Raw genomic sequence first — 17,638 nt, 5'->3', positions numbered from 1 at the left:
AAGTGCTTGTTTTTTTCCCCCTCAGGTAGTTTGCAAAACAAGGAGTCCAAGGATTTTCCTAATGGATTGAAAACATTGTGAATGTTTAAATTGGATAATTAAAGTCATCAACAAATGAGTTAAGTCATACACGGCTTTTCAAGTCAATTATTTTAATAGTACTCTTAAAATTATTTTATGGCCTTATTTTTATGGTAAGAAACAGTCTATGAATGATTGGAAATAGCATAATACTAAATATTTTTCCAGATACGCTTTATATGAAATTGCAGCCACACAGGGTAGCTGCAGTAGTCTGGTTTCAGAGGGCTAAGCAAAGAAGAGAAAATACGTACATGGATGATCAGCTGTTTAATGGTGATTATGAAATAATGATTTATAATTGAAATCTGAAAAATAAGTTGAGTTCTGTTCAGTGTATTTCATTTACTTTAATTATTAAATGCTTCATTTCCAAATGACTGAGGATAAAAAGCAGCAGCAGCAGGGTTTAATAGTAACATTTAAGATCTAGGCATGTTTTTGTAAGTCTAGGCAGACTTAAACTCATAGCTGGGTACGTTATTGTCCTAACCAGTACGTGATTTTGAGTAGGACAACTGTCTTCATTAAAAAAAGAGTCAAGGAACCCCTATTGTTTACATTAAAGACAAGCTCCATGTGCAGCCAGGACCCCCTCTCACCCAGCAGTGTGCATCCCCCCAGCTGGCACAAGGGCTGGGCACAGCGCCCTGCAGTGCTGTGTTCACGGCGGTTATGCAGGTCCTAGGCACAGCCATCACCACGTTCCCCAACAGCACATCATCCAACTTCATCCAGAGGCTAAACAGAGCTTAACCAAATGGTAGGCTTCAGTGGCTAAGAGGCAGAGCTGTGCTTCACATGGCATTTGCAAATACGCAGCAAAATGCAATTTTTTCAGACCTCAGTGAAAAAAAAAACAACAGAAAAACAATCCTCAAAACCTTTACTTTATACTTACGTTCCTCTTTCTTTTCTTTTTTTTTTAATAAAAACCTCAGAATAGTTCATGTGTATTATGGATCCTAAATTTAAAGATACTCCTTTTAGCCATAAAGACCTTAGAACAGTCAGTAAACTTTGGGATGAGAGATCTAGTCTTAATCTTAATTTTTTGGGGGAAATCTGAAGGCATAACCTCTCAGTTATTGCTGGAGGAACACAGTCTGAGATTTAGTGCTAAGAAACTGCTGGCCATTCAAAAGAAGCAGAATTTCAAAAGAGCTCCCTTTTGCAATAATACCTGCACTCTTTGCTGACTGATAGTCCAGAAGGTATTTTACACATTTCTGTATGTACACAGAATGTCAGGCAACAGCATTTAAATTTCATATCCAGTCTGGTTCTGGGTAGTACTTCAAATTTATATTATTTTATATCTTAGCACACTTCCTTAAAAAATAAAAACTCCCTTCAATACAGCTTCGAGTGCTTCAGCAAATTGTGCCATGTCCATTCTCATTTCCTAAATACCCGTGTGAATTACATTGTTTGCTACCCAAAGGTGATAAAAACATTCTCTGTGACACTGCTGCTGTATTTTATATCTCTGATGATATGAGGAAGAGGGAAAGCATTTCAGGATGTGACAATAACCTCCTCCTCCCCTTTGCAAACAAAAGGGCTGCTACTACTCAACGTACAATGTATTAGAAACACATCTCTTCTCCCCTTTCCTGTTGTGTAAAAGCATCTCTTGGTGCATCTTAATGTTTCTTTTCTGTGGAGGGGAAAAGGTGGCAGCATGTCCCTGGGAGTGGCTGACGCCACGCTTCACTAAGGAAAGGGAGTCGTGCACTTCAAACAGGGGAGCGAGGAGCCAGTTGCATCCTCAACTCTGTTGGTAACTAGGTTTTCACTTAGTTTTCCCTCTCCCCTCAAAAAAAGTTTCCTTTATGCTTTTTGGTTTTCCATAAGTGATTCTTCCTCTAGGGAAATGGCCTCCACATTTTGAAGAATACTGACAGTGGAGGGATCTACACTCACCTGCAGCCCAAGCGTGATGGTTCCAAGCTGTCCTACCAGCTTTTCTGAAGGACCTCGCCTCTTACTGGGCTCCTGCCCTGCCACCTGCAGCAGCTCTGGACCCACAGCACTTCTGGCAGGAGTAGCACAACTTGACTTCTTTCCATGGATCTCTGCAACTCACGTGCGGTGGGACACTTGCAAGAGTCAGTTGATATTTCTGTTGTGTTTTAATACGTACATTGTTTTTTCATCCAGCTGGTCTCCAGCTCTCCTTCCCATATTTCACGTGATGTTAACATAGCAAGGTAAGTCATATGCCAGCATCACATAGCTTTGCTTTCTATTTTGTGTTGTCCTTGACCTTTAACAAATGTGCTCTTCTGGCCCTGTTCTGGAAGAAACAGCAGGGCAGAAAGCCCCTGGAATTCACCAGGGGAAGTTTTTTCAGGCCTGTATTTAATTCCCCTTCCGGCTTGTACAGTGGGACGTAATCTGTGCTGATGGCCATGCTACCTTCATGTTCAGTACCAGCCTGGCTCTGGGTTGCAGATTTGGGTCTCTCAGCGGGGTTGCTGCATACGCCTAAATCCAAAGAAGAGTTTGACAGAGGCAGGGGCCTACACAATGGCCAGAACAGTAACCCCAGGAAAAAATGATTGGTAAGGGACAGAGCACTGAAAATAGGTGCTGGCTGCAATGAAAGGGAGATAAAAGATTTCTCCATGAGTCCTAATTCCATTTGTCACAGCTGCACTCAGGCACCCAGAGTGCAGCACAGTGCTGTACATCGAGGTGCAGAAGGGGTTTGTGATCCGATCAGCACCTGCTTACCCACTCTGCTGTTTCCTTATGCAAGCAGTGATGCCCGGAGCATCAAAAGATTCTGTTCCCTGAGGTACTGCTGAAGGTCACAGTGTTTTTGGTCTTCTTTTTGCGCCTTCTCCTGTGAATGGTGTCTGTTCTGGAACACTTTCCTTTTGGCAGCCTGGTGCTGCTTTTGTTGCCTGTCCTGCTCCTGTGAGCCTTGCTTCTGCATTTGCTGCTGTGACTGCATTCTGCTCTTCAGAAGATCCTATGTAGAAATAATGACACGTACAATTGCAAAGCCAGCTTTCAGTCAGAATATCATCTACAGTTATCACTGGCATAGCTCAGAAAAGAGGCACCTGGACAGGCTGGAGAAATGGGCCTACATGAAACTCCTGCAGTTCAACAAGGCCCAGTGCGAGGTGCTGTCCCAAACATCAGCACGGACTGGGGGCTAAACGGATTGAGAGCAGCTCTGCAGAGAAGGACCTGTTGACATTGCCAGTTCACATCCAATTTTTCATCCACCAATGTGCACTTGCAGCCCAAAAAACTAACTGTACCCCGGTCTGCACCAAAATCAGCGAGGCCAGCAGGGTGAGGGAAGAAATTCTGCCCGTTCTGCAGAAGGAGGACATGGAGCTGTCGGAGTGAGCCCAGAGGAGGAGCACAACACTGATCAGAGGGCTGGAGCACCTCTCCTCTGCAGGGGATTTGATCTAGATGATCTTTAAGATCCCTTCCACCCCAAACCATTCTATGACTCTATATAATAACCTGGGAAAATGCATTCCTTGCATGCAGAAGGACTACTTCTATGACAGATATAGAAATGTTCACTTCCCATCTTTGATCTGTATGCATGTTAAAGAAAAAGTTAACATTCAAAAGTTCCATTGATGTATCTCCAGGTGATGTAATTATATTGGATACAAAACGACAAATACTCCAGATGGCGCCACAGTTGGAAACACGGTAGTAGTACAGGTAAAACTCTGAAATTGCCCTTACCAGCCTTTCTTTCTCCTGTTCAAAGCTCCTCTCATTGCGTTCTGCAAGCAATTTCTCTCTCTGCAATCGCCGTGTCTGTAAGGACTGCAGCCTCTCACTTGCCTTTCTGTTCTCCTCCTCTGACAAGAAGGATTCCTTCCTGCTCCTCTCCGACCACGCTGCTTGAAGCAATGCCGTGCGCTGCAAAGCTCTTTCTTCGTGCTCCAGCTGTTTCTCCAACCCTTGCAACATTCTCTGATGCAATCGCTGCCTGTTTCCAAAACAAATTTTCTCAGATTTCTCAGAAAATAAAAGCAATCAAAAAAAAAAAAGTGCGTAAAATGAAAAGCAGATATTCTGGCAATCTGTGTTCAGTTAATATTACAGGACTCTGTTACATTATGAAGATTAAGGCTGTATCCGAAACAGAAGTGGCAAAACCCCAAAATGGGCTGGTGCCTGATGTGAGCTAATTACAGCCATGTGCTCACTTGACTACATAACCTGGTGTGGTTCTGCGTTCTTGGGCCTGAAGACCAGGAGCCAAGGAAACGGATTGCAGGACAAAAGGCTGTAGGACACATCCAGGCAACTGGGTGGCTGTGTGTACTGGTGGTGGTGCCACAGGGGCAAGAGAAGAGATGGAAAGAGGAAGGTTGTGGGGGCAAGAACCTGCTAAGAGCAAGTGGACTGTGGGGCCAGAGGCAGGGGTGCAGGAGGCAAAAGGTCTCTGGCTCTGAGGATGAGAATGAAGGGAATTTGCCCTCGAGCTAATGCTGAAGGCTATGGGTCCATTGGTACCTCCTCACTCACACATGGAGCATTAATTTTATTCCCATTAGCGAACCATCATGACCACTCTGCAGGCTCTAGCATAACGTGCCAACGCGTGATGTTCAGAGACTGAATGAGAGCACTGAGGAGTGGAGATCACTAATAAATGTCAGATGGTTGGCAAAAGCAAACAAAATAAAACAGCTCCTAGGTATTACCTCTGGTTGTTCCGGTGCAGCTGGCGTCGGAGAGCTTCTTCTTCTTGCTGCTGTTGCCTCTTCTGCTGCCTCTGTTCCTGTTGCCCCCTTTTGTGCTCAATCTTGGCTCTGTTGAGGTCCATCTCTTTCCTTCTTTCTTGAGATGCACTGTTAAGGACTGATTTCTAAGAAAAAAAAAATCCAGTAGGTACTACGGATTCCTTATCAGACCTTATTAGAGAAAGAAATATCTGCCTCCCTCTACATAAGGGAAGGAGCAGGAAACATCACCAGTACTTAGACATGCATTCTAGTTATGTTGCTAGAGATGTTTAGAGCAAAAACAGAGCTTCCACACAGTGTTTTGCTCTCTCACATGCATTCTCCCTTCTACTCCCAGCAAAAATTAGCATGCTCTTGCCATTAGCCACTCTTCTGAAAACATAACGTCTCCTTCCAGGTCTTTCTGGAGGCCATCTCCAATATCATGAGCTGGGAAACCCTACAGGACCTTCAAACAATGTCCACTGCCTTATTATCACTGTTCCTGGCACAGTCACATAGCATTTTGACAAAGATCAGCTTAAGAGAAATCAGCGACTTCCTAGGCATAAGAAGAACCTTTGTTCTTCAGCGTGTTACTGTTCTTTGCAAAATTGCACCCTGTGAGTGGTTTGTAATTAATGGCTTGAGGTGGGAAAGATCAAAGAAAAAAAATCCAAGGTGTTTCATAGGTGGGAGATGAACAAATAGTGTTATCTACAGGTAAGGACTGGCCTAAGGATCAGGAGACCTGAGGTTCCACCCCAGCCCTGATGTGCATTCCCTGACAAGAAATTCAACTGGTTAGCTAGACTTTCTCTTTTTTCTCTCAGAATCTGAGAGAGATTAAGAATTATTTCCTATCCAACAGAGTTGGTTGGAAGGATAATTTAGGAAAGATTACCTATAAAATAATAATAAAAAAAATATCAGAAGAGCAGAGCACAAATACCAGAAGTGCCCTGTCCATCACTGACCCCCAAGTGGAAACTTTATGTTTCTAGTTATGCATTATAGCCATTATTTTACATGTGCATATATATATATACTTTTTTTTTTCCCCAGTAAAATCCTTTGAGAAAGATCAAATGAGAGTATACTCTCACTTGACATAAACAAATCACCCAATCCTAATAGCCAAAAACTCGTTTGGACAAGTACTTACCGTAATGCTTTTGTCTTTTAGAAGATGCAGGAGGTTTGTGGATCTCCTAGCCCGCGCACTGGAGGTGCTGTGTGGCCTCTGTACACGCAGAGCTGACTCAATGGCCAGCCTGTCTCTCTCCAGTGATTGATTCACTCGGTCAAAGAAGCTCTGTCGCCTGAAAGGACCCAAAGCACTGCTTCCCAGGGAACGGCTCCTTTGGGAAGGCTGGATTGGAGCTTCTGTCTCTCTGGACTCAAAAAGGCCTGTTAGATAAATTAGAGCAGGGATATATGAAATTATAGGTAACTTAAAAGAAAGCAGGTAATAGAGAAAAAGTCTTTTCACATAAAATATGCTCAAGCAAGACTTTTATAACTAAGTATCAACATTTTCCTCTGATGGAGTGAGACGTTTCTTAGTCTCCCCAGATCAGGTCCCAGCGTTCAAAAAACAAGCTTACCTTTGCCATCAACCCAGATTTTTTACAAGATCGCTTTAATACAAGACCATTGACGACACTTACAGCTACTCAGTTTAAGGTTTGTTTATGTGGCGTTTTGCAAACAGACACAAGCATCTTCTGCCAGTGCTCTGAGACACCCAACACTAATACATTTCTTGACACTGCAAAGCCTGAGCTCTAACTCCTACTGAGAGACAGGAAAAATATGTCTTACATATTATAAAAATATGTAAGACTTCCATCTTGAGAGAAAGACGAACAGCTTCTCAACCCAAGCTGCCACTAACAGCTACGTACTGCATTAGGCTGGCTGTACACAGCACGGCATTACGACATTCTCTTTCAATGCATCAAGAACTATGGCCATAGAACATGCTGGCCCGCTGCAATGATTTTTTTTTTTAGCCATTTTTATATTTGGATAAAACAGCTACGATTTCAGTACCGTGTTTGTGTTTAAAATGAGCGTCAGTTTCAGCATCCTGCTGTCTGCTGCCTGCTTCCTCCTCGCAGACTGCCTCCGATAGCCAGCTGTCCGTGCTGACAGCAGCATCAACCATAGTAACGTGAGCCGGCTCCCTCTGGGGACTCTAGAAACAAGGAGAAATGCAATCGTAATCCAGGCCTGATAAGGAAAAAGTTGGTTTCGTGAACTTGCAGTGTGAGATGTTATGCTGCAACTCAAGTTTGAGAGAAAAAAAAGCACATGGGAGTTCTTTACTGAAGAAATAAAAAACTCTTAAGTAGTTTCTGATAATTTTTTGGTTTTCTCCACATCTTAAAATGACCTAAAAAAGGACAGTACTACTGCCTTGAAGGGTCTAAAGTGGCACAGAGAGATCAAGCCAGAGGAGCTCTGGCAGGAAGACAGCTTTCCAGGCACATGCCAAAAATCCACATCGAAACCCTTGCAGAGCAGTAGAAGAAAACTTGGCAGTAACTGGTACAGGTGAACTTCCTCCTTGCTGATCCTCGCACAGTACCCTGCTCACACACACAACAACAACTACGAAGGATCACAAAAGGCCTTTGATTCACAGGGGTGATGCCTCTGCCATGGTTGAGAAATATTGTAACAGAATTATGCCAGGGACTGCCCTGGTGTTGAGGAATCCTTACTGGAATCCTTATTCAGCGTGAAGCCTTTTTTCTGACACTTTTTCTTGCTTTTACAGAGAGGAGCTGGGCTACGCAACACTTCTCAGGTCCTGCATCTGGAAGAGGTTTTAGGAGTCCGCTCCAGCCAGTGATAAAGAATGACAGCTTCTAGCTCTTCTCCAGATCAAAGGATTAGGAACACAAGGGGGAGTAAAGTCAGAGAGTCTCCATTCTTTAGCAGACATACACAAGGGTCACACCCAAAACCTTTTGTAATTTTTTGGTACCAAGAGCAGAAAAGGTAAGGTAACAAACCAGAAATTATACAATAGCAAACTCCATGCTAAGAGACAGCATGAAGCACTTTTTACCTTCTTAGGATCTAAAACCTCCTTGTCCTCTTCCAAACAAGACTCAGCATCTTTTGGAGCATTTTCTGCCTTCAATCCCTTCTCTTCCTTTTTCTCTTCCTCTCTGGAAACGCTTCCCGAAGAGGAAATCCTCACTTCAGACAGCTGCTCTTCTATTTTCCTGCTGAGCTCTTCTTTAGCGAAGCTTGCTCCTGGCACGAAGGCATCTTCTCGCTGCACTTTGTGCTCTGGGGGCTGAGGGTGTTCGCAGGCTGCCAGGCAGCAGCGGGGAAGTGAGGCGCACCTACAGCTGCACGTAGCACAGGGCTGAGCCGAACACAGGCCCCTTGGGCAGCACTCCAGAGCGGAGTGACCCTGTCTGTGACACCCTGAAGGTCTGTAACCCGGCGTCACGACGTAGGGGTAATCCCAGCTGGACTCCACCACCATCTGCCTGGCCGCCAGAGGCATCTGCAGTTCCAGGATGATGCGCTCGCTGAGGGGCAGGGGGATGCGCAGGGCTCGGTCAGGAGGCACCTCCTTGGTCTGCCCGTTCCAGAAACTGACAAGCACTCCCTGCTGATTTTGTGCTGAGCACATTAGAAAAAAAGGGAAAAAGCATTAGAAACACGGCAGCCCGTGTGATGCATCTCTTAGAAACCAGTAAATGAAGGAACAGCATGACTTATAATTTTGTAGCAGCTTACATGACTTTTTCTTTAAAGGTTTAGAATTTGTCCTTTTGAGTTTCCTCTGAAGAGGCAAAAGATGACAAAGCTCTTGCTAGCCAGAGTGAGCCAGGATTTCATTCTGCCAAAGCTGGACACTAGACTAAGAGATTATCAGGTGAAACTCATGAGGGCCAGGAGCATTTTTCTCCGTGTTGATGAGATGACCCCACCCCTCCCAACAAGCCCACCTTGTTTTTTTAGGACGTTCCCACTCACAGAACAAAACAAAGGCTAATTCTGGGGCGGTGTTAATTCTAGCACTGAAAAGGAACAGGATGCCTGGGCCAACAACAAGACAAGGAAGAGAAACCAAGCAGCAGGTGGTGAATTCTCCATGGCTGAGGCTGTTCTCTCCTCTCTGTATCACAGCCAGCAGCTGTGGTGAGTTTAGCACTGATTGGGAAGCCAATACCTCGTACCTGAGTGTGCCTCCTCATTCTCCATAACCTTTAGCACAGTGCCTGGGCCAAACCGCTCAGCTTTAGCCTCCCACGGTGCCAGGACCCTGTCTCCTGGAGCGAGTGGCTGTCGCCTGGCGTCTTCGTAGTGGAGGATGTCGTAGAGAGGCGTTTCCTGCAGGCGAAGCTCCACCTTGCCTTTCAGAGCACGACTTCTGTCAAACTCGATTACAAAGCGTTCCCTTGAGCCCTACAGGAGTGAAGCATTCAGTTTGCAAGACAGACATCTGGGGCCAATTAACAGCCAAACACAAGCGCTAAGAGGGAAGTGGCAGAAATCCCAGGAAGCAGAACGTGATCTGTGAAGGCTGTTGTCCTCCTCCACCAGGTTTTTCACTGTACCGTGTCCGTGTTGGACTTTAAAGTAATTAAAAAGCTGGGGCTGAAGGGGCTTGACAGCCACTCTCTTCCTTTCCTTTTGGACTTGGAATTTAGTAGGCTTACCTGGCTCAGATGGGCACAGTCAGCATCCTAAGAAAGAGCCTTGCCAGGAAAACCATCCACCCAAGTAGCCAAAAGAACCTGCTGCATGTGATGCAGCTAGTTACACCGTAATCAAAGGGACAGGAAACCTTTAAAAAGTCAGTAAAAAGCCATAGCTGCCACAAATTTGAGTACTTTAAGCCTCCAGCAATGGGTGTGGGGCAGATTCTACCGTGAAAATCTCAGCCTTCTCTGCAGGTCCGTGAGAGCCCTTACACAAATGATGCTGTTGGCCGACACCTGTTCCACCCCACACAGCTATACTGGCATCACCATTTATTTAACTAGCCCCTGAGCTGGAAAATGGACTGGATTTTTAAAGAAAGCTAGGCTGCGCAGTGAAAGCAGACAAGAGGGATATGAAGGACATGCTTAGTTTGTCTCAGAACCCCTGAAACTGATTGATTTCCAGGCTGCTTCTGCGTGCAGGACTCTTCCCAGTAAGCAGCCAGTCATGATCACAAAGAGAAGATGAAGGTAGGGTGTGGGGAGAGAGCTGCGGTCACAAAGTGTGCAGGCTCACAGGAGAGCTGCCCCACAGCAGAGCCATGGCGAGGCATGGGAAGGACAGGAGAAAAGCCACAGGGAGCCCAGGCCGAGCGCTTTACAGGCACGTTTCCCAGCGAATAGCTACCTTCACCTCTTGTGCAACGTGGCCCAGGTAATAGTAGCCATCGGCCTCTCTCCTTGCCAGCACACGAGCCCCCCTCAGGAAACTGGAAGCCTCTGAGGATGGATGAATGCAATTCCTTTTTTCTGAGGATACCGAGGGCATGCAAAGGGAATCTGGGTTCCAGGTGCAAACAGGAAAGCTGTAGGAAACAAATCCAGTTAACGACTGTGGTGGTGGAACTTCTGCAGCTTGGAAACAAACTAAACTGATGTGGGATCCCACCAGCCCGCCCCTGCCCTGCACAGCTGTCTTTGTTTCCAAGCTTTTTTAGTTCCCTGCATTACCAGTGACCCACCTACAGCTCTTGAACTTACTGTGTCAGGGGCCATCCTGGCAGCACGGAGCCAAACTGGCCTTTATTAGCTGAGTGACAGCACCGCGCGTGTGGGATGGGCATGGAGCCTGTCTGGAGGGGGAAGGAGACGGAAGAAGAATATGAGCAGGGCTTCTGAACACTCGGATCCCTAAGCAGGAGCAGTATTTTTGAAACTGAAGTTCACTTTCCAGCGTGATTCTCCCAGCAAGCGCGAGCCGGGCGGTGAGCGACGGGCGCAGGAGTCGGGTAGAGGTGGGCTCAGCCGGCACCGAGCGCCGCTCCCTGCCGGGCTGCGCCCCTCAGCAGCACCCGGGGGCAGCCTGAGCGCTGCGGGGACCTCCCCGCCTTATCTGGGCTCCTCCTCGGAGCTCCCTGCCCGCTGTTCGTGGGCGCCCGCGGCCCCGGAGCTCCCCCGGCCCCGGCTCCCCTCAGCTCCCCTCAGCGCCTCAGCGCGCACCGTTGCTACGCGACCGGGCACCTCGGGCTGAACCAAGTGGGCACTCTGGGGGGGAGCAGCGGCTGTTCCCTCAGCCTTTCCCTAACATCCGACACCCGTTCCTCTCTCTGTACTCTTATAGAGAGTACTTGAATTGCGGAGGCGGCTTCGCTGCTTTCTTTTTGCCCTCCGTGCCCGGAGCCAGCCCCGAGGAGCAGGAAATTCCCCCCGTCCCCCCCCCGGTGGTGTGTTGGTGCCGGCCGGCGCTGAGGCGCGGTGCGGTGACCTTGTGGGGAGCGGGGCCGGGCCGTGCCGCCGCCATGTTGGCGTCGCTGGGGCGCTGCGCGGGGCGGCTGCTGCGGGCCGGGGGCACCGGGACCGGCACCGGGACCGGGATCGGGCGGCGGCAGTGAGTGGGGAACGGGGCTGGGACGGGCTGGGGTGAGCCGGCCGGGTCGGTCCGGGTCCGTGAGCGAGGCGCTCGTTGCAGTGCGGGCGGCGGGGTGCACATCGAGCCGCGGTACCGGCAGTTCCCGGAGCTGACGCGGGCGCAGGCGGTGCGCAGCGAGATGCTGAGCGGGCTGATGTGGTTCTGGATCCTGTGGCACATGTGGCACAGCTCCGACATGGTGCTGGTGGGTGCGCCGCGGCCGCGGCGGGAATAACGAGGGGATAAAAAAAAAAAAAAAAAAAAAAAAGGGGGTGGGGGTGGGGTGGGGGGCCCGCCGTGTCGTGACAGCGCCTCGCGACATGGCTGCAGGGCCACTTCCCATATCCCGACCCCGCGGCCTGGACGGACGAGGAGCTCGGCATCCCCCCGGACGACGCGGAGTAGGAGCCGGCAGCACCGCGGTACGGCCCGGCACGGCCCTCGGGGGGTTTCTCTGCAGGGATCAGGGAAACCGGCCCCTGGAGGCAGCAGGGGATCCGCTGAGGGCTCTCCTCCTGCCTCCGCCGTGAGACAACTGGCAGAGAGTTTCTCTGGAGCCTCTTCTCTCGTTTGCAGGTCTGCAGAACCGAAGCAATCCCTGGAATGAAGTCTCCTCTGTCTCTTCTGTCCAGGTTTCAATAAAAGAGAGTCTAAGTTAAACCGTGGTTTGTTTGTGGGTGCTGTGGAGCTTCTGGAGAGCTGCCCTGCAGCTCTAGAGGTGGGGCACGTGGGCCTGAAGGAGCCCCTGTGATCTTTGCTTAATGAATAACGCGCCCCCCTGGGCACTGAGGTGGCAGGGCCACAGCTGGAGGGTGAGGTAGAACTTGCACGAATGCACAGCAGGTAGAAACCCTCTCACTAAACGTCTGCCAGACACTAAAAGGGGTGGTGGGGAGTAAAATTCCTCTGTTAGAACAGCAGAGGAACTAATTGGAAAGACCTTTTGCTGAAATTTCTTCCAACAAAACCTGCCCTGAGGCTCCTCCCATCTTGGAGTAACAGTTTGTGTAGGAGCAGAAGCAGCTCTCTTAAAGAGAGGCCAACTTGTGCCAAGCTTTCCCTGGAGTGAGGGGGAAATTCTGAACCAGAACCTACGACCAGAGTTCAGGATAAGCGTTGTGAAGTGAAACCCTCTCTGAAGGTAAAAGTGCTGAGCACAGCTTTCGAGGAAGAAACAGGCCAGCATAAGAAAGGCAAAGGGAGGCGGGTTTCATTCTGGGCACAGAGTTATATTCTAAAGTAACTGTTTAAAAGTTTGTTTGTCTAAAAGCTAGTTCTGAAGTTACCTTTTCACTCGCTCTGAGTGACCCTGGCTGCACCTCTGGAACTCTGTTGAGAGGCCAAGTTGTGAATTCCATGACAAACCATCTCCTTCAGACTTTTCCATGCAGTCAATCTTTATTATAGCAGTATTCTCATATTCACATCAAGTACATAGAACTTTTTGCCTTTTATATAATACAGAGTTCTTTAAATAACTTTACACAGAAATAGTTTTCTTCAATCTGAATTCAGCTATCAAATTTTATTATGTTTTAAGTCTCCATGCTCTCTAACCAAACTGGACAATATTTCCCATTGTACAAATTTACATGAGAAAAACTCCAAAATACAAATGAAGGGACAACAAAAGTAAAGGGGGGAAGGAACAAACAAGAAAAGTAAGTTGTATTGGCAATTACAGGGGAAACATGAGAGGGAAAGAAGGGGAGTTGCCATGACCTATACGTAACAGAAAACTGAAAATAAACATTTTGTTATGAATTAAAAAATAAATACAAGTTTCAAAACAATTACTCCATTGTAAGATTTTAAAAAGCAGCTATGGAAATCTACTAACACAATTTTTTTTTTGTGTTTTTTTTTTTTTTTTTTAAGTAATCAGACTGGACCTTCTACTTTGCAGTCATAAGCCCCTTGCAAACCTCCGGTGGTCAAAGAGAATACAGCTGAAAGGAATGTTGTGTTAGCACAGAGTTTAAGTTGTTGGGACATACACGTCATTGCACTAAGAAACAAACAAAAAAAGAAATCAAATCTGTATATAAATTTCCCTTTCCTCTCCTTACGACTTTGCCTCTCATAAACGAGCCTCTGTATTATGAGGTAATGCCATTGTCTTGACTATATATAAAAATAATCAAGTTTAAAGGATATAGATCTCTTTGTCTATAAACTTTAAACGAGCCAGTCCTTTCTTACGCCCCCGCGGGGTCTGATGACCGAGTGCTCCACCTTCCATCGCTCGCCCACGCGTTAAGCCTCCCGGGGAAGCCCCCCAGCCTGGTGCACCTTTCCTCACCCAGGAAAAGCTGCGCGCACTCGAGGAAGAAAGAGAGCGTGCAACTTGTGCAGGGCTGATTGCAAACGGGTGCACCTGCTCCTTCCGAACAAGGCAGCGTCACACAAGGCAACAGTGGCCAGTCTGCATGTGTGTGCTGACACGGGGGGAAAAAGGGACCCAGTGGGGCAGCCGACGACTGATTACTTTTTGCAACTGCTGAAGAAAAATGTGGCATCTGCCCAGCCCTGCGAGACCCTCGGGAGATGGGACACGGGGTGGGGAGTTGCGGCTGGGGGGTGAAGTGGGGATAGCGTAGAGCCCTTATGGGCCGGCTCCCAGGGGAGTTTTAGGGGCAGGACTTCTCCCCGGTCCCAACAGGTGAGAGTGGGGAAAAAGCCGTGGTGTGATCTGGGTCGCCAACACATGCAGGTCGGCCACTGGCAGGTTTCTGTCAGTTGAGGAGTGCGGAGAGGGGGGAGGAAGGGGAGGCAGGAAGGACATGAGGCTCACGGAGGAATGATGTGCATTTTTTTTTCTTTCCTTTTCCCCCCCCCCAGAGGTTCACAGCTTTGAATAAAAAAGCACATTTATTGCACTTACGTTTTATTTTAGACAGAGTTAATTTAAGTTATGCCCTCACAATCTCCCACCGTCCCAAAATAACCCGACACCCGAGTTTGGTCCATTTCGCACCCCAGACCCAACGTCTGTGCCCAGGTGGTGGGCCTCATCTCTTCTAAAACGTTCCATGACACTCCCAAACACACACACAGATTTTCTTTTCAAGTAGGGTGATCACACAAATGCAACACAGAATGACATTTAGCAAACCCAAAACGAGCCATTTTTCAAACCCAACCGAAAAAAAGAACACGTCATCCTTTGCTTTTCTGTTTCACTCAGAAGTAAAACACTGTCACCCAGGGCTTATTCTCAAGTACAGCTGCTGCCAACGCGGTACGCTGGGCTAAATGTCTGCACAGGCCACGGCTCCTCTGAAGGAGACGGGATGAGCTGAGCACACCGCTGCTGCCACGCCATAAAGCTCACGCCCAGGTAGTTCAGCAGCTCCTGAGCGCTCCCATCAGCTCCCTTCTCTTGGCAAAGCAGGGAAATGACTTTTGTGATTTTGTACTCAAAAAAAGACAACCCTCCCAACTCTTGTTACTTTTAGTGCAGAATTTGCAGTTGGTAAAAGGATTCCAGATAGTTCCTGCAATGTTAGTAAAACTTTTTTTTTTTTTTTTTTTAAATATACTTTGATTTCTAAGAGGGACAAAACCAAGTTAAAATCAGCCAAATATTTGCACAAACTGTGCATTTAGACATAACTGAGATTTACAATAATGTCCAAAATCGCGCACCAAAAAAGAAAAGGGAAAGATCTGCGAAAGAAAAAGCACTAACACCAAAAGCCATTCTTTTGTCCTTCTGGACACTCGTGCGTAGGTACTGCCAGAAGCCTCTGTAACCAGACTGAAACTTGAGCAAACCGGCACACGCTGGCTGTCCCTGCGCCGACACGACACCCACCATCGCCCAGGGCTAACGTGCAGGAACTGTGCATTGCTGGGGAACTGCGAGAGGCCTGAGGAAGAGCTAAGGAAGCCTGATGATATTCCATACAGCAAAATTAATCGCGCTTTCCAGGCCAGGGAGTTCACTGTACAACCTGATACGCGTGGCCTTTGATTACAGGAGTACTAGCCATCGATTTCTCCTAATCTAGTTCTCACTTTTCATCCACCGTCTCATTCCAAGATGTAACGATAGTGTAACTCAAAGCTTTACATTACCTTTTTTTGACACTATCTTGGTGTCTTTGGAGGGGGAGGAGGGTTTATTTATTTAGATTAAATGAACCTCACTCAATTTTCAGCAGAGCAGGTTTCAAGTAGCAGGTTTACTGTAACCGAATCAGCATCCTTCAGTCCCTAGCTCTGAGATGACTGCAGGTGTTTTGGGGAATGCTCTCTGCTCTCCTCGCTCCTTTACAGAAGTTCACCAGCTCCCCAATGCCTACCTATATTAACAGCTATATACAAGACTACTGCATCAGAAGTAAACCAAAGCCACGGCTCTAGTTCGAAAGCACCTGGTTTACATTCTGTTGTACTTGGTAGGTTGCGAAGGCACATGATCATTTGGCAAACTGCAAGACTTTTGGGGGGATTCCTATGTAAACCATTTCTCAGAGGGTCTCGGTAGCTCTCTTTTCTGAAGAAAAGATACGTGCTAGTTTTCACTTGAATTCATTCTTGGTATCCTCTCTATTCTGCAGTTTTAAAACCGTTTCCTCCCTCCACAATTTCGTCATTATTACTGCTGAATTATTAGCTTCTACATTAGCATCCTCGAAACTTAAATTCTCTGCTCTTTTGATGATTTTTACTCGGTAGGAGGTAATGAAGCAATGACGAAAGATACTTAAAAATGCATGCCGAAACAGACACGAAGTGCAAATGCATATTAACAAGGCTGCAGTAAACAGTTTGTTTCATAAGCTTCTCTGTAAAAGGAGTAACACAAACACCCAGCACCTTCGAAGCGATGCCATAACAGTCCGTTCATGCAACTGGTTTTTAACCGAGCTTGACTGTACCTAGAAGCTTTGCCTGTCATATTGTGCTACTGGTGAAAGGTTTTTTCAACAGACAGAAGACATTGCCTACAGTACTATGAATAATTTGTGCTACACATGCTGTACTCACAGTTAAGAAGGGAGTTCAATTTATAGCCTGTAAAGGTGTGAAATGTCTACATGCCTCTTCCCTAAATTTAACCCCGCTTCACTGATCAAATCCTCAGCTTGACTTACACGTGACTGTAAGGTTCCTGAGGACCTGGCTTTCCCAGATATTCCGCAAAATTCTGGATGCGTTCACATCACCAGGCAAACACAGAAGCAAACCTATTTATGCATGACCTTCAGCGTCTTTTCCACCCTGTTGGGGCATTTGTGGAAGGACATGGTATTTATCAACAGCCAGCATTTCGTTCACTGTAGATCATCAAGGCCAAACTCTGCCTCTGATGGGCACGCACTAGTCCAAGTGATGCTGAGAGGCCACAGTAAGATGGCAGCGCCCAGCCTCATTTATTCTACATCATCATCGGCTGCTGAAGCATTCCAGTACAAGAAAAGATGATTTTAGGTAAGCATAAAAGGCAGAAGTGGATGCATTTAATGACTTGCATGAGTTCAGGGAAAACAACACCAACAGAAACCCAGCCCTACTGAGCTAATTGTATCTGGGGCCATATAGGACTTAATTCATGCAGAAATTACTCTCAAAATGAGCAGGCCTCTGTGCTCACACCACTTGGTTTAAGCTCCACTACAACGTTCCAGTTCCAGCAGATATGCCATAGGAAATGATCACACACTGAACAGGGAAGATGTAAAGGTCACAGCCCTCTTCCAACTGCACGGAAAAGGAAAGGCAGAGGGGAAGGTACGTGCGTGGTTAGCAAGGACATCATGAGGGGCTGGGACTGGCTACAGGCTGTTTTGCAAATAGTTCTTAGATACCAGATAAGCAACATGACTGCCTAGATGTTTGTCCCGACACACACACACACAACATGTACTAGCATTTCCATCCGATGGCATGTGCTTGTGGTTGGGACATCACAGAGAAGCTTAAGAAGTTTGGTGCAATGAACATGAATGTATTTGTTACTCCATTTCACTTCACTTCCTTCACTGCTCTGCTGTAACGGGGCATTCAGTTCTTGTCCACCCATCTCCCCACTCACTAAACATCAACAGGGCACCTTTAAGACTGATTCTGATGGCATGCAAGACATCCAGAAACATTCTTGAAGGAAAAGATATATAAAAAAAAAAATCCCAATTATTTACAAACCAAATTTCTTCCAAAGTTTTCCATGAGCATTACGTGGGACCTCTGAAAGACAAACATGGTACTACAGCTATCCAAAGGGAAAAGAACAAACATGGAAACCA

At 47.0% G+C, this 17,638-nt stretch overlaps 2 protein-coding genes across 2 annotated transcripts; one reads left to right on the top strand and one right to left on the bottom strand.

Moving 5' to 3' along the window:
* Positions 1 to 2,836: 2,836 nt before the first annotated feature.
* LOC311220604 (uncharacterized protein) lies at positions 2,837 to 6,926 on the bottom strand (the record flags this gene model as incomplete). Its single annotated transcript, XM_084304166.1, has 5 exons — positions 6,855 to 6,926; positions 5,965 to 6,209; positions 4,779 to 4,942; positions 3,808 to 4,057; positions 2,837 to 3,061 (listed from the first exon to the last, which is right to left on the bottom strand). The coding sequence occupies exons 3-5, from the start codon at positions 4,898 to 4,900 to the stop codon at positions 2,837 to 2,839; spliced, it is 597 nt and encodes a 198-aa protein (XP_084160292.1). The 5' UTR covers positions 4,901 to 4,942; positions 5,965 to 6,209; positions 6,855 to 6,926.
* A 4,281-nt stretch (positions 6,927 to 11,207) lies between these two features.
* Positions 11,208 to 12,044, top strand: NDUFB2 (NADH:ubiquinone oxidoreductase subunit B2). The gene is made up of 4 exons (XM_084286339.1): positions 11,208 to 11,363; positions 11,445 to 11,589; positions 11,715 to 11,806; positions 11,961 to 12,044. Exons 1-3 carry the CDS (start codon positions 11,275 to 11,277, stop codon positions 11,787 to 11,789), a joined length of 309 nt encoding a protein of 102 aa, XP_084142465.1. The 5' UTR covers positions 11,208 to 11,274; the 3' UTR covers positions 11,790 to 11,806; positions 11,961 to 12,044.
* The last annotated feature ends 5,594 nt before the right edge of the window (positions 12,045 to 17,638 follow it).

The sequence above is a fragment of the Netta rufina genome, assembly GCF_964035555.1.
Source record: "Netta rufina genome assembly, chromosome: 1".
NCBI classification, from domain to species: domain Eukaryota; kingdom Metazoa; phylum Chordata; class Aves; order Anseriformes; family Anatidae; genus Netta; species Netta rufina.
Note: the sequence above shows the minus strand (reverse complement) of the source record. Positions and strands in the feature narration are given on the sequence as shown.

Bases quoted from the DNA above. Each gene is read 5' to 3' on its own strand.
- NDUFB2 (XM_084286339.1), top strand. From the start codon at position 11,275: ATGTTGGCGTCGCTGGGGCGCTGCGCGGGGCGGCTGCTGCGGGCCGGG. The intron at 11,364-11,444 runs GTGAGTGGGGAA...CGCTCGTTGCAG, and splicing joins ACCGGGATCGGGCGGCGGCA to TGCGGGCGGCGGGGTGCACA. The intron at 11,590-11,714 runs GTGGGTGCGCCG...ACATGGCTGCAG, and splicing joins ACAGCTCCGACATGGTGCTG to GGCCACTTCCCATATCCCGA.